The sequence below is a fragment of the Octopus sinensis genome, linkage group LG4 (assembly GCF_006345805.1).
Source record: "Octopus sinensis linkage group LG4, ASM634580v1, whole genome shotgun sequence".
In the NCBI taxonomy this organism is placed as follows: Eukaryota; Metazoa; Mollusca; class Cephalopoda; order Octopoda; family Octopodidae; genus Octopus; species Octopus sinensis.
The window spans coordinates 87,718,845-87,740,739 of record NC_043000.1 but is presented as its reverse complement, the minus strand read 5'-3'; the positions used below and the strand labels follow the sequence as shown (position 1 = coordinate 87,740,739).

Here is a 21,895-nt window from a genome sequence, read left to right as displayed (position 1 = left end):
ATACATTATATTAGTGTAAATATATTTGAAAAAAAAAAACCATTTGGCTTCTTTGTCACATTACAAGTAATATAACATGAAATTCAAATGTGCTCTTCCTATATCAGAAAATAAGAAAAAAAGAGAAAAAGGAATTTAAAGACCAAATACCAAATATAGAATAATCTAGAAGATTTGAACTTGTTCAGTTAAATATCATTTATTTTTTAAAGTATTATCAGAATGTCATTTTATATTCTATTTATTTAAGCTGGTTCAACTTTACAAATATAATTCAACACATAGTTTTAAGTACTCTTTTTGCAATAAAAATTAAAGCAAAAAGAAAATAAACTGATCAATTTTTATAAAATTCATCATTATAATCTCTTTCCACGCGATTTTTTAAATTATATTTTTTATCCTTCTGGTATTAATCTGTCTATAAGCATTTGAATACTTCAATGTCCTCAACTCAATACAAGTAAAAAAAATCAAACTAAATACTATGGTAATGCTGCTGTTCCACTTAACGTCAGCCTCTTCACCCCCTTATTACCATATTTTCATTGAAATACACTCCTTCTGTTCAATCAATTTTGAAAATAATGAAAAATTTCTTAAAATAACTTGTTAATATTAAGCTAGTATTTGAAACAAATCCATATGTAATTTTGGCAGAAGGTTTCACTTTAGATCACCTTTAAACAGAAAATTTTCTATCATAAAACCAAGAACAGTCTCAGACAGGTTGGTATCAAAAGGGTTGACAAATAGATTGCAGTAGATATATATATAATATATATATATAAATATATATATATATATATATATATATATATATATATATATATATATATATATACATATATATATATACATATATATATATATATATTATAGTAAGTTGTGTATGTATTTAAAAGTGTTTAAGTGTCAAAAATTATCTATTTCTGCCTCCATTTACGTTTAGGTTCTGAAACGATTTCCAACTCTGCAGTGAAGTTAGCTCTTGTTGCACTCAATAAGAATATCAAAAGAGCCCTACCTCCTCTCAACTGGGCTCTTCTGTTTTCCCCTTATCTCAGATTGACTTACAGTGAGTATATTTCTCTCTCTCTCCCTTTATATACACACACCACGCTGAATCTAAGACTAATAAAAATAAAAACACACAAACACAAGCACATATATATATACACACACACATAAAAATGTGCACTGAGACACACACACCATTTTGAACTATAAGACCAATCACAAAAACCACTGAACCATGACAGACTAGCCCAAAAACAAAAAAATTCTTTTGATTCCATAATGCCCTCCCCCACCAACCAACCTCCCACACTATGTCTAAAAATAGCAAACACACTACAAGACAGAAGATGATGAATGAAAAGGTTGGTCATTCCCCTAAAATTCTATATAAATACTTAAATATATTTCCTTCTGTATATATAATTCTTATACAACCATGATTTTTGATGAACTTAAAATAATTATAAATTCATTTTACTACCTATTTTGAACACTTCCATGTAAACTGTTTAAGCAAAAAGCCCCTCTTAACATTTTCTTATCATTCATTGTCATAGATTCTATTTTTTAACATTTTCTTATCATTATCTAAGACTGTATAACTGTATTTTAATATACAATTATGATAACCATTTTTTAACACAACAAAGCTTATACAAAGCTTTACATTTTACTTTTCAATATCTTTTTTTAAAGAAAGTGAAACCGGTGAAGTCAATAACATCTTTAAATGACCTCTACATTTTCAAACTCTCTTTCCTACATATATATACACACACACACACACATACATCCTTACATATATATTATACATATTCATATATACATATAGTAATAATAACAATAATCCTTAGATGGACTTTATAAACATTTAATGCATCGCTACATGCATTTCCACAAATCCCATGTTTCTTAAGATCACAGTCCGTATTCCTGGGATGATTACAGTGTAGTCCATAGTATCTATGGGTATCAGGTTGATCATCTTCATGGTTTCATTTCTAAGGGTAATATAACATTAATGGATGTTTACCAGAAGGATGTTTATCTCTTTTGACCAGTGTGAAGGTTGGTTGAGTTACATGATGATTGTAAACCAGCATCATCCTCATTTTCAGTCTTCTAGGAAAACATGCCTGGCCATAGGGAAACATTACCTTGCTTAGAAACAGGTGAGGGTCAGTGACAGGAAGGGCATCAGAGTTTGCCTCAACAAATTCTGTGAAACTCTTGCAAACCTGGAAAAGTGGAAGTTGAATGAGGGTGATAATTATGATGAGGATGACACAGCCTTATATATGTTAGACGAAATCATTACTGACAATTAAAGATCATTGTATTATGTTTTATTTATCATTTTTATATCTTTTCACAGGTACTGAAGTAAAATGTCTCAGCCTCCAGGTAGCAATATCTCAGTCAACAACATCTTCATCTGCTTCCGTGTTCCTTGCCACATGGCTCAGTTCAGCTTTATTTAATTCTTTGCCTGTAAGTTGCTTTACAACTTTATGACTCTACTAAAAACAATGATTAACACTAAAACCTCTTTTCAATAATTTCCATGCTGTTGCTGTTGTCATTTAGCTCCAGGCCTCACCTCTTCATGCAAACCAACAAGCAATAACTTTCTGGTCATGACCATCTTATTTCTTTATTGCCCACAAGGGGCTAAACATAGAGGAGACAAACAAGGAGAGACAAAGGGATTAAGTCGATTACATTGACCCCAGTGCATAACTGGTACTTAATCCATCGACCCCGAAAGGATGAAAGACAAAGTTGACCTCAGAAGAATTTGAACTTAGAACACAGCGATGGGTGCAATATCGCTAAGCATTTCATCCAGCATGCTATCGATTCTACACACAGAGGGAACAAAAAGGACAGGGAAACGGATTAAGTCAATTACATTGACTCCAGTGCGTAACTGGTACTCAATTTATCAACTCCGAAAGGATGAAAGGCAAAGTTGACCTCGGCAGAATTTGAACTCAGAACATAACAGCAGACAAAATACCTATTTCTTTACTACCCACAAGGGGCTAAACACAGAGGAGACAAACAAGGACAGAAAAACAGATTAAGTCAATTACATTGGCTCCAATGCGTAACTGGTACTTAATTTATCGAGCCCAAAAGGATGAAAGACAAAGTCAACCTCAGCTGAATTTGAACTCAGAACATAACAGCAGACGAAATACCGCTAAACATTTCGCCTGGTGTGCTAACGTTTCTGCCAGCTTGCCGCCTTAGGATGAATAGCTATTTCTAGAGTATTAGCAAAAAAACATATTGGCTCTTTCATTCACTCTTTATATTCATATCTAAAGTTAGAGTAGAAAGCTGAAAAGACCCTTCATAAAATTGTAGTTGATTGTTCCACTACCCTTGGACATAATTTAACCGTGGAATCACAAAATTCCAAACCAATAAATATCTAGATTTGTTGACTCCATGCCTAAATTTCCACAACCATTCAACAAGTTTAAAATGTGACATCCTAAATAGTTTTCATTGTTACACTGATATTTCACTTTTTCATTATTTATAGTTATTTGATGATGATGATGATCAACATCATCATCATTAATATTATTATTATTTCTATTTTTTCCTTCTTCAAATTTTCTTCTGTTTCTCGCCGAGTGTTTTCCATACACCTAGGGCAGAGAAGTTCATTGTATGTATTCCCAGATTACAGATGCAAATTCACAGATAAAATATATATTTAAAAACATAATAAACCAATAAATTCATGAATGGATGTTGTTTTCACAGTGATAATGCTCTTCTCAGTACATGAGTCATTCTAGTTAACACGATTTTTTGCATTTCCTGTAGGGATGGTAAGCCTGGTATCATTTTCAAATGGGTTTCAGTGCCTTTTTTTATCATTCCTAGAGATCCTACAATCACTGGTACTGTAGTTGCCTTGAGATGCCACATTTTTTTCTATTTCAATTAGCAAGTCTTTATATTTACTGATCTTGTCGAATTCTTTCGCCGCTATACTGTAATCGCAAGGAATACACATGATTATTATTATCATTATTATTATTATTATTATTATTATTAGTTATATTATTATAATAAGGCAGCAAGCTGGCAGAATCAATAGCATGCTGGATGAAATGCTTAGCGATATTGCACCCATCGCTATGTTCTGAGTTCAAATTCCGCTGAGGTCGACTTTGCCTTTCATGCTTTTGGGGTCGATAAATTAAGTACCAGTTGAAGACTGGGGTCATTGTAATTGCCTTATCCCCACCCCGAAAATGTCAGGCCTTGTGTCTTTAGCAGAAAGGATTATCATACTTGAGCATTGATTGACAAATACCTTTTTCTTTACTACCCACAAGGGGCTAAACACAGAGGGGACAAACAAGGACAGAGAAACGGATTAAGTCGATTATATCGCCCCCAGTGTGTAACTGGTACTTATTTAATCGACCCTGAAAGGATTAAAGGCAAAGTCGACCTCGGTGGAATTTGAACTCACAACGTAACGGCAGACGAAATACCGCTAGGCATTTCGCCTGGGGTGCTAACGTTTCTGCCAGACCTTCAGCTTCATTGTACTGTTGAAATATGTTATACTTTGTCTGCTGCTACTGTTGTAGTAGTAGTAGTGTAGTAGTAGTAGTAGTAGTAGTAGTAGTAGTAGTAGTATTAGTAGTGTACAGGAGCAAGTTTGGTTGTGGCTGTGAGCTTAAGAAGATTGCTTTATAACCATGTGGCTTCAGGTTCAGTCCCACTGTGCAGCACCTTGGACAAATTTCTTTTATTATAACCCTGGGCTTACCAAAGCCTTGTGACTTGGGAGTGGATTTGATAAATGGAAGCTGAAAGCAGCCTATTTTGTGTAAGTAAGTGTGTGTCTTCACGTAGGATATCCTTGTTTCTTCAACAGCAAGACACCTACATCTATCTTTCTGTTGTTCTTTTTAACTTCTTATCAACTAATAAAATATTCATCAACTTTGCAGAAATACTATAATATGCTGGGGAAAACCATAAAATACAGTGGTCTCTCTTCACCCCTATTTAAAGATAGAAATATAGTAAAGCACATGTAAAATGATACATTCTCTTTTAATTGATCATAGTGTTTCTTGGTTTTATGTTCATTATTCAATACTAGCATGGACTATATGAATATATTATTGATGCATTGTTGTTCAATTGTGTTCAATTGGATGCTCTTTCTAGTGTTAACTCTTACCCATTTAAGTGAGCAAACATTTTGTTTGCAGAAGTGACAACAACACTGCCTGTAGAGGGATTTTCAGAGTGTAAATTTAACCCTCCCATCCCTACACATATATATATATATATATATATATAATCAATAATAATAATAATAATAATAATAGGGAGTATAACATGAATTGCATAATAGTGGTTTGTTTCTCTAATTTATATATGATATCCCTCTCTCTCTTTCGGAGAGGCACAAGCACCTACACGCACATATACACACACGGCAGTATCTTCCACCTATCGAATTCAATCACAAAGCTCCGGTCAGCTCGGGGCTATAGTGGAAGACACCTACCCATATATATATATATATATATATATATATATATATATATATATATATATATATATATATATATTATATATATATATATATATATATTCCCTTACGGGACTGTCACATTGAGTTGACGGTATACGACCACTATATCGCTCCACCACCGCTTATGTCTCTCTGAGACATTTAGAAATTCAATATTTCTAATTTCGGTGATCAGTAAATAAATTTTACTGATAATATGATATATTTGCGAAGGGGTTGCAGTCATTTCAGCGAGCGAGACTGGCTACCCTGAACTGACGACGAGCAATAGACTCAGAAACATATGTCTTCAGGTGCTTAGTCCCAGCTGGCAGGGGTGATTGCCTCCCCTTTGCAAATATAAGGACACAGAAAATGTGTCAAAGCCGACAGGAGAAGTCAATGTTTCCTAGGGCTAAATGGCGGTGGTGTAATTCCCTTACAGGACTGTCACATTGAGTTGACGGTATACGACCACTATATCGCTTTACCACCGCTTATGTCTCTCTGAGACATTTAGAAATTCAATTAAGCATTTGACGAAATAGAAGGGGGTATAGCTACACATGGGGTAGAAGACAACTGGATGCTTCTAAGGGACAACCTGCTGAAAGCCACTGACCAGATCTGTGGCTGGTGCAAAGTCCCCTCAAGACCCAAAATAAGGTGGTGGTGGAACAATATTGTTGACAGGGCTATTAGACAAAAGAAACAGGCTTGAAAGCACTGGAAGAACGGTGGTAGCAGGGAAGTGTATCAGACTGCCAGAAGGGAAGCTAGGAGGCAGATGTATTTAGCCAGAGGGGAAGCAGATAAGAAAAAATTTGCCAATGTTCTGCGCTGTGAGGATGAAAGACTTGAGGTATTTCGTGTTGCAAGACAGTGTGTGAGAGAGAATCGTGACGTGGTAGGAGAGAAATGTGTTCGCAAGGATGACGGTTCACTTGCTCTAAATGAGGATGCAAAGAGAGAGGTTTGGAGACGCCACTATGAAAGGTTGCTGAATGAGGAAAATGAATGGGATAAAGAGAGTCTGCCGAATGTCAACCCAACAGAGGGACCAGCAATCCGAGTTGACAGTTCCTTAGTAGTTAAGGTAATTACAAGCATGAAAACAGGGAAAGCCCCAGGCCCATCAGGAATTACTGCAGAGATGCTCAAAATATCTGATAGTGTAGGCTATAGCCTAGTCATCCGTATAGTTAACCAGGTGATACACAAAGGAGTCATTCCCAATGACTGGTGTAGCAGCATAATAGTCAACTGCTACAAAGGTAAAGGTGACGCCCTAGATACAAATAACTACAGGGGTATCAAGCTGCTGGATCAGGTAATGAAGGTTATGGAGAGGGTTATAGCCCAACTAATTAGAGAGAGAGTTAGCTTAGATGGGACGCAGTTTGGGTTCATGCCAGGGAAAAGTACTACTGATGCTACTATATTCCTGGTAAGACAGCTGCAGGAGAAATACCTAGCCAAAAATAAACCCCTGTACCTGGCTTTTGTTGACATGGAGAAAGCCTTCGACAGGGTCCCCCGATCCCTTATCTGGTGGTCAATGAGGAAACTAGGGATAGATGAATGGTTAGTGAGAGCTGTGCGAGCCATGTACAGAGACGCTGCTAGTAAGGTGAGGGTTGGCAACGAGTACAGTGATGAATTCCGGGTAGAGGTTGGGGTCCACCAAGTTTCAGTCCTCAGTCCCCTCCTATTTATCATAGTCCTCCAGGCAATAATGGAGGAATTCAAGACAGGATGCCCCTAGGAGCTCCTCTATGCTGATGACCTTGCTCTAATTGCTGAGTCACTATCAGAACTGGAGGAGAAGTTTCAGGTGTGGAAGCAAGGATTAGAATCGAAGGGCCTTAGAATCAACCTAGCCAAAACCAAAGTCCTAATAAGTAGGAAGGTAGACCAATCACAAACGCCTTCAGGTAGATGGCCCTGCTCGATCTGTAAAGAAGGTGTAGGTAGAAACTCTATAAGGTGCACCAAGTGTAAGCTATGGACACATAAGAGGTGCAGCAATGTCAAAGGAAGGCTAACTAGGAAAATAGTTTTTGTCTGTGGCAGATGCTCAGGAGCAATAAACACTGAAAATGTGCAGAAAACAACTTCTATCACGTTCCAGGGAGAAAAACTAGAAGTAGTTGATAGCTTCCGCTACCTAGGTGACCAAGTCAGTAGCGGGGGTGGGTGTGCTGAAAGTGTAACTGCTAGAATAAGAATAGCCTGGGCAAAGTTCAGAGAGCTCTTACCCTTGCTGGTGACAAAAGCCCTCTCGCTCAGAGTAAAAGGCAGACTGTATGATGCATGTGTACAAACAGCCATGCTACATGGTAGTGAAACATGGGCTGTGACTGCTGAGGATATGTGTAAGCTCGCAAGAAATGAAGCCAGTATGCTCCGATGGATGTGTAATGTCAGTGTTCATAATCGTCAGAGTGTAAGTTCCTTGAGAGAAAAGTTGAACCTAAGAAGCGTCAGATGTGGTGTGCAAGAGAGACGTTTGCGCTGGTATGGTCATGTGACGAGAATGGCTGAAGATAGTTGTGTGCAAAAGTGCCACACCCTAGCGGTTGAGGAAACCTGTGGAAGAGATAGACCCAGGAAAACCTGGGACGAGGTTGTGAAGCACGACCTTCGAACTTTAGGTCTCACCAAGGAAATGACTAGAGACCGAGACCTATGGAAGTATGCTGTGCGTGAGAAGACCCAGCAAGACTAGTGAGACCATAACCCGTGGCCTCTACCTGGTATGTAGCCAGTCGACTTATACATACCTTTCCTTCTTGGGACACAAAACTCCACTTGTGAAGACCCGTTGAGGCTAGTGAAAATCAAAATCAAAATCAAAATCAAACCAAATCAAATCAGATATCAGAAAGCAGAACCAAAATCGAAGTTGATCAACATCAATGGAAATTGCAGCTGTGATACCAGTGCCGGTGACAAGTAAGCGAACCATCCGATTGTGACCATTGCCAGCGCCGCCCCAAATGGCCTCCGTGCCGGTGGCATGTAAAAAGCACCATCCATTCGTGGCCATTGCCAGCCTCGCCTGGCCCCCGTGCCGGTGGCACGTAAAAAGCACCATCTGTCCGTGGCCGTTTGCCAGCTCCGTCTGGCACCTGTGCGGGTGGCACGTAAAAAGCACCCACTACACTCACAGAGTGGTTGGCATCAGGAAGGGCATCCAGCCGTAGAAACACTGCCAGATCAGACTGGGCCTGATGCAGCCTTCTGGCTTCACAGACCCCAGTTGAACTGTCTAACCCATGCTAGCATGGAAAGCGGACGCTAAATGATGATGATATATATATATAAATGTATATGTATATATATATGCATATATATCATCATCAACATTATTTAACATCCATTGTCCATGCTTGCATGGACTGGATGGTTTGACTGGCCTGGCATGCTGGAAGGCTGCACCAGACTTCAGTCTGATTTGGCATGGTTTTCTACTGCTGGATGCCCTCCCTAAGGCCAACCACTCCGAGAGTATAATGGATGCTTTTACATGCCACCGGAGTGCGTATTTATATATATATAGATATATATATCCTCCTCCTCATCATCATCATCATCATTTAACATGGGTTGCAAGCAAGGAAAAGTGGACACTAAAATTAGATGATGATAACAATGATGACAGCGACAATGACAATGATGATGATGATTTTATAAGCATGGATTTTTTTTTTATTTCTTTTATTCTTTGTATTTTCTTAGGTGGAAGCTCAGAATATATTTTATCAAAACTTGGATGTCCTCATCAAATGCATCCCTTTGAAAACACTCAAGGAATTTCTGGAACATGAATGCGTTAACCCGTTTCTCTTTGACCAAAGACAATCTCAGTCTTCTGTCACTTTGAATGGTCTACAGAAAGCATTAATGGTGAATGACCCTCCAGAGTCTGTTACTGAGCTCTTGTACACCACCGTGGAACGTATATACAAAGCACTAACACCACATTTTCAGGTATGAAGTAGTTTTTTTTTTTAACACAAATTTTTAAACGTTTTCAATGAATGTGTATAATAATAATAATAATAGTCATTAATTTCTTACTTCTAATATCTGTTTTATTCATGTATGCATGCATGCATGCATGCGTGTGTGTGTGTGGATTAATGTTAACATACACAGGTACAGGCTTGGCTGTATGGTTAAGAAGTTCAATTCTCAATCACATGGTTTTGAGTTCAGTCCTACTGCATGCCACCTTGGGCAAGTGTCTTCTATAATCACAAGCCAACCAAAGCCTTCTGAGTAGATTTTGCTGATGGAAACTGCAAGAGCATTATATGTAAGTGTGTGTGTGTGTGTGAGTGACAGGACATAGAAGTACTTGGGTTGGTGTCTGAAGGTGCAGTAAGCCCACTGAGAATGAGGGACCCTAGGGTCTTTGTCAAGGCATCCCTTTTGGAAAAGGCTACCTTATATATAAAACCTGCTGCTCTACTGGGCTAGATATCTTGAACTTTGCTTGTCGCTGGGCTTCTTGGTATTGCTAGTGAGAGTCAGTGTAGTGTTGTGTAAGCTGCACTTAGCTTAAAACCCTCGCATAACTCTTATCTTGTGTTCTTACCTGTCAGTGGCGGTCATGCTTGGCTGATAAGCAGACAACCAGCATGTGTGTGTGCATGTACATGTATGTGCATGTGTATGCATACAAACAATGGCCTTATTGTAGTGGTAGTGGTGCTGCAGGTACAACTACTGCATCAATTATTAAAGAAGTTAACTACAAATACATATGTGAGGTGAGGAGAAAAACACATTAATAAAACACTAATATTTTCATTTTTCCTGGCAAATATGAGAGACAATTTTCTGGCATGTTTTCTTCATTTTCTGACCCTTTTCAGTATTCACTGTAGCAATGACTACATTATCTGATATTATATCTTTACCAATAAACTCAGTCTGAAAGAATTCTTTGGCACTGTTCACTTTCTTTGTGTCCAATCTAACTAAATTGACAATATTTCCTTGTCTATTATTATTATAAAACATTCTACTTGTGCTTCAACAATAAATGGGTTTTGCACTGTAGTCTCTTTGAATTTTCTCTTGTTTTTTTTTCTTCTCTTTCTCTTTCTTCATTCTTTACTGTTGCAGACAAAATTATTTTCCATATTTGCAACATAGAGTGAAGATGACTGATACAACAGGACATTACAAAACTAGCTAGGAAATTAGCAGTTATTATGTTGCATCTTGCATTGCATTGTGTTCATGTCGAAAGCAATTTGCTCTTAATTACCTAGTGTATACATCTTTAAGTAAGTGCTACTGTGATGTATAGTTCTCTACTATAAAAGCACTTTTGTAAAGTTGATTGTGTTAGCTTGTACTTTTTAGCTCAACAAAATCGCTCTTCTTTGAGTGGAGAGTTGGGTGTTGAGCCACTAGCTTATTATCAGCATCATCTTTATTTAATGTTCACATTTCATGCTAGCATGAATTGGATGGTTTGAGCGGATCCTAAAAACCAGAGGTCTACATTGAGTTCCACTGTCTGCTTTGGCATGGTCTCTACAGCTGGATGCCCTTCCTAAAGCCAACCACTTTACAGTATGTACTGGGTGCTATTTTTTTCTTGGCACCAGCACTAATGAGATCACCAAGTAACTTACAAAATAAGACTCTTGACAGGGTGTAAGTACAGTTTTCAGGGAGGTGGCTTTGTGCCAGATGTTAATAGATAAAAGTGTGATAGACAGACAGGAACAGGTGTCTTGATGTAAAGGAAATACATGGCCACTCTAGCAAGAAAGGAAGAATGGATGATGAAAGGGTTTTGAAGTATAGTCCCCAACTCAGTATCATAAAATACATAAATGTGCAGAGACCTGTGGACACAGCAAACTGTATAAGATAGGTGGATGAGGCAAAGGAAAAGGAATGAAGAATCATCATTGTCATTTAACATCTAACTTCCATGTTGGTATGGATTGGATGTTCAACAGGATCTAATGTGCTGCGACCAGCTCTTGTTACAAATTTAGCATGACTTCTATGGTTGGATGCTCTTCTTGATGCTTACCTCTTTATAGAGTATATTGGTGCCTTTTTTACATGGAACCAACTGAAGAAGAATAGAAAAGCGAGAGGGTGAGATTCTAGTGAGGAATGAGGGCAAGTCAGGTGAAAGAAAAAGGTTTATAGCTAAGAAGTGGAAAGAATGACTAGAGGAGTAGCCCCTAATTGTATGAAGGAGGATGACAAGGAGCAGGAATATGTTCTAGTAAGGATTTGTTAAAAAAGACTGGCCATGAAGAGGAAGATTTATAAAAACAAAAAAGAAATGATAGAAATATGTAAATTATTTTCTGTAAATGTATTTTCACAACAATATAATATTGTTTCTGCTGTTCTTTCCAGCCTAACCTCTACAACATGATGTGTAAATGTCTAGCAAACCTTCCAGAAGACAGATTTGACCAACTTACTGATGATGATTTCCTTGATCCACAATTATATATTAAAGGAACATATGTCCGGTGCTTCCTTGTGGCCAATGGAAAGCAGCCTCTAGCTTTGTTAAATAGCTGCATCGATGCTCTCATCAATAATGGTCAAAAGTAAGGAACATTTACTGTATTTTCCAGCATGCCTGTTTCTATAGTATATAGTGTAAACATGTTGTGTATATATTCAAACACAGTCATTACTTTTAAAATTCTGTTGCATTTCACATGGAATTTTCAGTTCTCCAAAGTCTTTTTGGTGTATAAGTCAAACTTTCTTTGTCATCTGTATATTTTTATCTGTAAAATTCAACTTATATGCTGAAAAATACTGTATCTCTTTTCAAGTTAAATAAACTTGTTGTTGTTGTTGAGTAACCCCTCTTAACACTAGTTCAAAATACTTACTGTAGAGAAGTAGCTAGTTAAATCTTTAAAAACAACACAATTTCAACACCTCCAAGCACACACAAAGACATTAAGATATTCAACTTGTTGGTTTGTTTCAAACTTCATTTGTCTTGTCAGCATTCTAAACATGGTCGTATCTTATCTTTATCTTTGTGATTATGCAGTTTTAAAGTTTATGGCATAATGCACATTTTTTTCTGTATTTCAAAGACAATGGAGAGATTGTTTGACAGTGACTTTACATTTCTGTCTGGTTATTTATTTCTTAGTATTTGAACAGACATCCTGGTAGAACCATGTATTCATAAAGTAACCAACCTCATATACTTTAAATTTAACAAATCTGAAAAAGTTTTGTCTCCAATAAAAGACAATAAAAATGATACTGGGTCATAACCAGTTTCCTTAAATATTAAGGACCTTCCTTAAAGGCAGCGAGTTAGCAGAATCATTAATACTCCAGGCAAAATACTTCACAATATTTCATCAGTCTCTGTGTTCTGAGTTCAAATGCCACGAAAGTCGACTTTGCCTTTCATCCTTTTGGGAGTCAATAGAATAAGTATCAGTTGAAAACTGGGGTTGACATAATTGATTTACACCCTGCCCGAAATTACTGGCCTTGTGCCAAAATTTGAAATCATTATTATCATTGAAAGTGGTAAGTTGGCAGAGTTGTTAGTATGCTGGGCAAAACGCTTACTGGCATTTCAGCATTTCGTCTATCTTTACAGCCTGAATTCAAATTTTGCCAGGGTCTGCCTTGTGTCTCGTTCTTTTAGGGTCAGTCAAGTAAGTACCAGTTGAGTGCTGGGATCAATAATTAGCTAGCTCCTGCTCTCAAAATTTCAGGCCTTATGCTATAGTAGAAAGGATTATTATTATCATTATTATCATTATTATTATTATTATTATTATTATAATTATTATTATTATTATTATTATTATTATTATTATTATAATACACTCAACAGATTAGACTGTTGGAAAAGTAAAGAATCCTAACATGGCTGCGCCAGGCCCAGTCTGATCTGGCAGTGTTTCTACAGCTGGATGCCCTTCCTAACACCAACCACTCCGTGAGTGTAGTGGGTGCTTTTTACGTGCCACCAGCCTCGTCTGGCACATAAAAAGCACCCACTACACTCACGGAGTGGTTGGTGTTAGGAAGGGCATCCAGCTGTAGGAACACTGCCAGATCAGACTGGGCCTGGCGCAGCCTTCTAGCTTCCCAGACCCCAATTGAACCGTCCAACCCATGCTAGCATGGAAAACGGACGTTAAACGATGATGATGATGAATAAGTAGCCTTAGATGCTAAGAACCCTCCTATTGGGTTACAGCATGTAACCTTGTCATTATTATCATTATTGAAAGTGGCAAGCTGACGGAATCATTAGCACATTGGACAAAACACTCTGCCACATTTCTGCTTGCTTTATGTTCTGAGTTCAGATTCTACTGAGATCAACTTTACCTTTCATCCCTCTTTTTTTTTTGTTTTTCAGAGGGTCAATAAAAACAACACCTGTTAAGCACTGGTGCTGATGTTATCAGCTAGCCCTCTTCCCCAATGTTTTAGGCCTGGTGCCTGTAGTATAAATGATTATCATTATTGTTAGCTGCAGCAATGTTAGATAACCAAAGATTTGCACTGCATTTCTGTCTATAAAGAGGTTTCTTCTTTCCATGCTTTCCTGAAACTGTACATAGATGATGGATCTTTAATGGTTTTGTCTTTTATTTGTTTCAGTCGTTAGATTGGCCATGCTGGAGCACAACGTTGAAGGGTATTTAATCAAATGGATTGATTCCAGTACTCTTTTGCTGAACTGCTAAGTTATGTGGGCATGAACACACCAACACCAGTTGTCCAGTGGTGGTGGGGTATACAAACATGCACACACACAGACGATGGGTTTCTTTCAGCTTTTGTTTACCAAATCCACTCACAAGGCTTTGGTCAGCCCAAGGCTATAGTGGAAGATACTTGCCCAAGGTATGACACAGTGAAACTGAACCTGGAACCATGTGGTTGAGAAGCAAGCTACTTACCAGACAGCCATGTCTGTGACTTTTGAATGGGTTGGTATCATAATACCATTTGATATAAAATATGATACCAACCTTCTTGAGACTGCTGCTTGTTCTATAATACAAGCTTAATGCATTAAAAGTCATTTAAATTAAAAACTTCCATCAAAATTTCTAGTTAATTTTTCAGACTAATTAATGACAAAGTTATTTTACTAAATCATTTAAGTATGGCTGTATTATTAAGAAGTTCAATTTGCAAACACATAGTTTTGGCTTCAGTTCCACCAGGTAGTACCTTAGACAACATCCTTGAGAGTGAAATTGGTAAACAGAAACGTCGAAGTCCATTGTCTGTATATATATGTGTGTGTGTGTGTGTGTGTTTAAATAAATTTATATATGTGTGTGTGTATCAAGTCATTAAGAATGAAATGTTCGATTTTCTTATGCACCAAGTTTGACAGTTGTTAATTCTAATGTTTTTCCTGACAAATCTTTGTTGTACAACATTGAAGAGTTACATCCTCACTTTTTGAAATGCAATTCATAGTGTCTGACTATATTGTGAGCTTTCTTTCATAAATCAGTTTTCGTGAACCCATGGATAGATAAAAAATTTGTGTTGTTTATGAATATGTGTTTCATCATGGAACCAATGCATTCCAGACAGCTCAAAACATCAATGAGGTGTTTGGTGAAGATGTGGCAAATGAGCACACTGTATGTCGATGGTTTGAGAAGTTCGGTTTTGTGACTTTACTCTTGAAAATCAACCCCGTGATAGACCTGAGGCCAAGGTGGATAATGACAAGCTGGAAACTGTAGTAGAAGCAGATAGATCTCTAACTATGCATGAATTAGCAGCAAGGTTTGCTGTTTCGATTCCAGCTATATTGGACCATCTGGAACAAATTGGCATGGTAAAGCTGGACAAGTGGGTACCAATGAACTGAACAAGCATCAAATGACATGTCATCTTGAAACTTGCTGTTTCTTGCTGTCACAGCATAAAAGCAAACCACTTTTGCATCATATTGTGATGAAAAATGGATTCTTTTCTACTATACCAAACGTTCTTCATGGCAGGTGGATAGAGATGAAGTGCCAAAACACAATCCAAAAAAGAATATTCACCAAAACAAGCTAAAGGTGTTTGTTTGGTGGTCCAGAGCTAGTGTCATCCACTGCAACTTCATGAGACCTGGTAAGTCAATTACAGTAGATATATACATCAACCAGTTGGATGAAATGATGAGTGAACTTGCAATTAAACAACCGAGATTGGTCAACAGAGACAGGCTAATTCTCTTGCAAGCCAATGATCAACCACATGTTGCAAAAAGAATGTTACTCAAGTTACGGGAAGTAAACTTGGTCGTACCCTGTCATCCACCTTATTCACCAGACCTTGCATCAATTGACTATTATGTTTTCCAGGCATTCGACAACATTTTGCAAGGAAAAAACTTCAAATCTGAAGAAGATACTAAAACAGCCTTTCATGATTTCATTACCTCTTGCTCTCCAGAATTCTTCATTGCCAGCATAAATAAGCTACTGGTAAATTGGTAAAGTTGTGTTAATAATTTAGATGTAATTTAGATGATACTTTGATTAATGCATTTGTTGAGATAAAGTAAAATAAACTTTCGGTTCAAAACTGGACATTTCATTCTTAATGACCTGATATGTGTGTGTGTGTATGTGTGTATGTGTGTGCGTGCGTGTGTGTGTGTGTGCATGTGTGTGTGTATGTATGTATGAGTACAGGCAAGTTCACCACCATCAATTCACTACAGAGCATGTTCACTGTAACGAAAGTTCACCACAAGGAAAGTTTACAAAGAAAATGTCTCCATAGTATCTCACCATTAACAGTTAAAAACTATTTTATTGAAAAAAAAAACGGTGAACTTACCATATGTGTGTGTGTGAGTATGTCTGTGTGTGTTTATATTTGCCCCTCTCCCCACTGCTTGACAACAAATATTGGTTTGTTCACATCCCCACAACTTAGTGGTTCAGCAAAAGAGGTTAATAGAACAAGTACCAGGCTTAATAATTACTAGGGTTGATTTGTTCAATGTGGTGCCCCAGCATGGCTGCAGTCCAATGACTGAAACAAGTAAAAGATAAAATACAAGATTGTTTTATTTTTAAATTAACCAAAACAGTAGTTATGTATTTAACCCTTTCGTTACTGTATTTCTGCTGAGATGCTCTGTGTGCCTTTCAATTACTTTAAACATAACAAAGAATTTAGTAAAATAACTTAGTTATCATTAAGCTAGTGTTAGGAACATAAATTGTGACTAAGATTTGGTGGAAGATTTTAATTCAAAACCTATGAAAACAAGACATGTGTACTCAGAGCCGAGCCGGTTTCAGCTGGGTTGGTAATGAAAGGGTTAAACAGAAATATGGAAAACAAAATGGAGAAATGGGGTAAAGATACCATCTATCACTGTCAATCACTAGCTTAACCACCACTATTTACGTTCACTGACAAAAATACATTTAAAGAGTCTTAATCACAACAAAGTGACTATCATTCAACATTCATTATTGTTCTCTTACAAGGAGCTGCTGTTGTGCTTTCTGCCCATTGTTTCCAATACAAAATGCTTAAAATTAAGTCTTTTCTGTTTCTCTTTTTTTTATTCCTTTCTCTTTCGGTGTAAGTGTGTCTATTAATGAGATGATGTGTCCTTTGTTGAAAATCTTGTCAATGCTAACCTTGTTTCTTACACTTCTGGTATCAATAAAATAAATACCAGTGTTGTACATACACACATAGATTTACACACACACAATCACTTTCTCTCTCTCTCTCTCCCTCTCATATATGTATATATATATATATATATATGTAACACTATTATACAGGTTTGGAACAAAATATTGGAAACACCTCTTTTTATTTAAGTATTATTATTATTTCTATTGGTAAATGACACAGATTCAGAATTTTTCTGGTTTGCATAAATGTATTCATATGCATTTATGTATGCCTTATACTTCATAATACTGTCCTCTGTTTCTTCCTTTGTTGCACTTATTTATATTTAGGTAGGTTGAAATGCATGGCCTACTTCATTTCCAAAGAGGACAAATTAATGGAGTATGGATGGACTTTCAGTCACTAAAACTGTTGAATTGTTTAATGTTTTAGGAAATACAGTCTCTAAAAATCAGGTTGGCATTCCAAAACTAAGGTAAAACCAGCTTTAGCATGTATAATTTTGAACAGAAGGCAAAGCTATCAGAGAAGGACTATAGAATGGTAAAAGGTAATGTGTCTAAAACAACCAAACTACAGCAGCGTAAATGACAGTAATGTTAAATTACCCCTTTGTCAACCCTGTGTCAATCAAAATGATTTATTGTGAGTTTCATAAAGATGGGTACCATGAGTGGGCTGCAATTGTTTAACTTCCGTCTTCTATGAACACTGATAAGAGGAAAATATATTGTCTAGACTTTAAGAAGTGGTTAATGGCTCAATGAGACAATGTCATCTACTATGCTAAATCATCAGTTACCTTACCTTTTTTTCCCACCTTGAAGCAAGTTTGTGTCTAGAGAAGCTCAAAAAAGCCTTTCAACCCTGGCTTTTGGTCCATATCATGAAGCATGAAAATGGCTCTGTTATGATTTGGACAGTCATATCATGGAGTTCTCTTGGCCCTTTAGATGTTCTGCATGGCAGAGTTAACAACAAGGATTACCTGAGTACTATGGTTGATCATGTCTATTTTGTGATACAAACATTGTTCTCTGGTGATAATGCACCAATCCACATAGCTAATTTTATTCAAAATTGGCGCAAAGAGCACAAGACTTAAGTTGATCACTTGGATTGTCTGCCACACTTGACCAGATATCAATGTAATCAAATATTTATGGTGCATTTTGGAGCTTCAAGTGATTAACTACTTCCTTCTTCCATTATTACTGAAAGAGCTAAGACAGGTTTTTCTTAAGAAAGGCTTGAAATTCCCCTAACGACTGTCTGCAACCTGTAGGAGTCAGTTCCTCAAAATATTAAATTAGTGAATGATGCCATAGTAGGACCAAATCCATATTAAATAAAAAAAATTTCTTTCAACAAAGTGTTTCCATTATTTTGTCAAACCACTGTATATAAACATGTACATTATTATGATTATCAGTTTGTCCATTGTTGTTGATGATGACCAAGAACATTTCATGGGAGTAGAAGACATGGCCTATCAATCCGATGCATGCTCGAAGGCTCTGCCACAGGCTGGACACTGGTGGTCTTCTGGAACTGAATGCAAGGAGTTGGCTCCAGACTTGCAAAGTTGACATTTTCTTTGTGCTCCTGTGATCCTATTCTGTTCTTAGGAGGTGGCACCTCTGTTGGTGCAGTGTAGCCAGGCTGGGCTGTCTTGTGCTTGCATTTCCAGACATTGGGGTTCTTCAGTGAGGTTTTGAGTGTATCCTTGAAGCATTTTTCTGTCCACTTTCCATGCATTTGCCTTCTGCCTGTTCACTGTAAAACAGTCCCTTAGGGAGTTGTGTGTCAGACATTTGAATAAGGTGGTGACCATAAGGGAAACCAGCAAGCAAGTGACCAAACATCAGCAAATTGGATCAGCGCAATGTGAAGCAGAGCCTAAACGAGGACCTGGATAGCAAGTTGAGCCTACTTGATGTTGGTTCTAAGGGAGCAGAAATATGTACACACACACATTTATATATATAAACATGTAAACATAAGTAGATACATATAATATGTGTGTGTGTAATATATATACATATATATGTGTGTGTACATGTATGATGTACATATATATATATGTCCTCTGTAAGCATTTGTCTTATACTTCAATGAAAATTTTAAATATCCATATTTTTCTTATTCATTTTCTATCATAACAGTATCTCTTTTATTTCAGTATCCCAGAGCTTTACAGCTTCTGCCTCCTGTTTCTATCACAGTGCTTCTATATCTGTTCTCTGAATAAAACTCACATCAAAAATCGTCTGGGATGGTTTTTAGAACTAATTGGCCATGTTCGCAACCTAGCTACTGGTGGACTTCAATTGCTAAATGCTACCATGAAATCAAATATAGTAAGTAGCAAATAGATCTTTCTGATTGCATAGTATGCAACACTATTGTCATTATCACTATATCACTCATCATTAACCTTATAGCATTCAAACCAGCTATATTCAGTCTGTCTATTCTACCTGTTTTATGTTCAAACCAGCCAGATGAAATCTCTCGCACTTACCTTACAATATCCTTCTGAAAATAAGCAATCAAGTCATGTGAATAAATAAGCATTATATTTGACAGAATAATCTGAATGCTAAAGGGTTAAGATTATCATCAATATCACTATCATCTTCATTATTATCATTTAAATATTGTGTAGAAGTGGAATGAATAAGTGCATGAGTTACTGAACTTCATGGCATACGATCATATGATCTTGAATTCAGACTCACTGCAAGCATTTTGTGGTGTCACTGAGCACTGCACTCTGTTCCACATTGCCCCAAGTCATTTAACTATTGTAAATAGACAACATCATCTAATAACATATCATCTTACAACATATCATCTAACAACATAATTTGTGATAGAGCAGCATCTTGCACTTGAGAAGTGGGGAATTATGCCTCCTCCGCATCTCATCCTGAGAATGAAGTTAAGCACTGTCTTCATCATTTTAACGTCCACTTTTCCATACTTGCATGGGTCAGAGAGAATTCATTGAGGTAAATTTTCTACAGCTAGATGCCCCTCTTTTTGCCAAACCTCAACTGTTTGCAAGAAAGGTATTATTTCCTCATGACCAGACATGTTTTCACAGAATATTGAAAATGAATGACACTGCTTGGATTATGGCAACATTACTTTACAATGATCAAGTGATGTTGAAAACAAGAAGGCATGAACAGCCATGCACATGCACTCACACACACACACACTTACACACATGTATACAATAGGCTTCTTTCAGTTTCCACCTACCAAATCTACTCACAAGAGCTATAATAGAAGACATAATTTCCAAGCTGCTATGCTGTTGGACTTAACTCAAAATCAGATAGTCAGGAAGTAAGCTTTTTAACCGATCAGCTAATCTTTAAAAGATATTTCAGAGCTTATATGAAAATACTGTTGACGTTTAATTCTCTGTGTTCTTTCAGTTGGGTTTCTAACTAAAAGAACTCAAAAGAAGAGACAAGTTTTAACCCCAACAGAGGAAATCAGTCACTGACTTTAGTTAAAATGCAGGTTCAGTCTCATTACATGACATCTAGGTATGTCCCAGCTAACAAAATTCTTGTGAGTAGCATTTGTAAATGGAAACTGATTGAAGCCCACTGTGTCTAAATATACCTTTTATCTTTTTACTTGTTTCAGTCATTTGACTGTGGCCAGGCTGGGGCACTGCCTTGAAGGGTTTTATTCAAATAAATCAACCTCTGGACTTTTTTTTTTAAGCCTGCAACTTATTCTATCGTAACTGCTAAAGTTACGGGAACATAAACACACCAATACTGGTTGTCAAGCAGTGGAAAATATATGCATGTATTGTGTGTGTGTGTGGAGGGTATGTTAATGTCTCTTTCTCCTGACATTGTTTATGAATGTCATCTGAATACAAGTGGTGTCATTTGTTCCTAGTCTTCTGCGAAAGCATGCCCAGCCATGGGGAAGTATCTATGCTGTTGGTAACAGGAAGTGCAACTGACCATAGAGAATCTACCCTAAATTCCACTAGACTCATGCAGGCAAGGAAAAGATATCAAAATGACGATGATGACTCTACTTTCCCACATTCCCTGTTTTCCTTTCCCCATTCACTTCTACCCACTATGTTCTTTGAGGTCTCACTCTGACACTTCATCACCACTACATCATCTTTTTCTTACTCCACCCCAGTCACTCTCAACTTCTCGTCTATAATGATACCTGTCTGCTCACATACTTTAATCTCTCATACTTCAACCCCTCATCTCCTAGCATAAAACCTCCTCCTTATCACTGTAGCCCCACTCTGTTGCAAGGGATCAGTCCTTAAGCTGCATAGTGACCCCACTGGTGCAGGTGTCATGATAAAAGCTCCCAGTACATGCTGTAAAGTGGTTGGTATTAGGCAGGGTATCCAACCATAGAACTCATGGCCAAAATAGACATTGGATCATGATGAAGACCTCAGATTCATTAGATCCTATCAATCCATATTGCCCATGCCAGCATGAAACATGGATGCTTAATCATGATGATGTTGTTCTTGTTTTCTACCGCTGGATATCCTTCCTATCACTTTTATCATGACACTAGCATTAGAAAGGTTGCTGTGTCCCCAGCAAGACTAAAAAGTCCTTC

At 37.2% G+C, this 21,895-nt stretch overlaps 1 protein-coding gene across 1 annotated transcript in view; it reads left to right on the top strand.

Moving 5' to 3' along the window:
* The window catches only part of LOC115210881 (focadhesin), a 321,641-nt gene that overhangs the window by 277,971 nt on the left and 21,775 nt on the right, over nt 1–21,895 (top strand). The window contains exons 32-36 of the mRNA XM_029779651.2: nt 953–1,078; nt 2,396–2,511; nt 9,326–9,577; nt 11,987–12,186; nt 19,443–19,620. Of these exons, the coding sequence (XP_029635511.1) occupies nt 953–1,078; nt 2,396–2,511; nt 9,326–9,577; nt 11,987–12,186; nt 19,443–19,620 (872 nt within the window). The remainder of the gene's footprint in view (nt 1–952; nt 1,079–2,395; nt 2,512–9,325; nt 9,578–11,986; nt 12,187–19,442; nt 19,621–21,895) is intronic.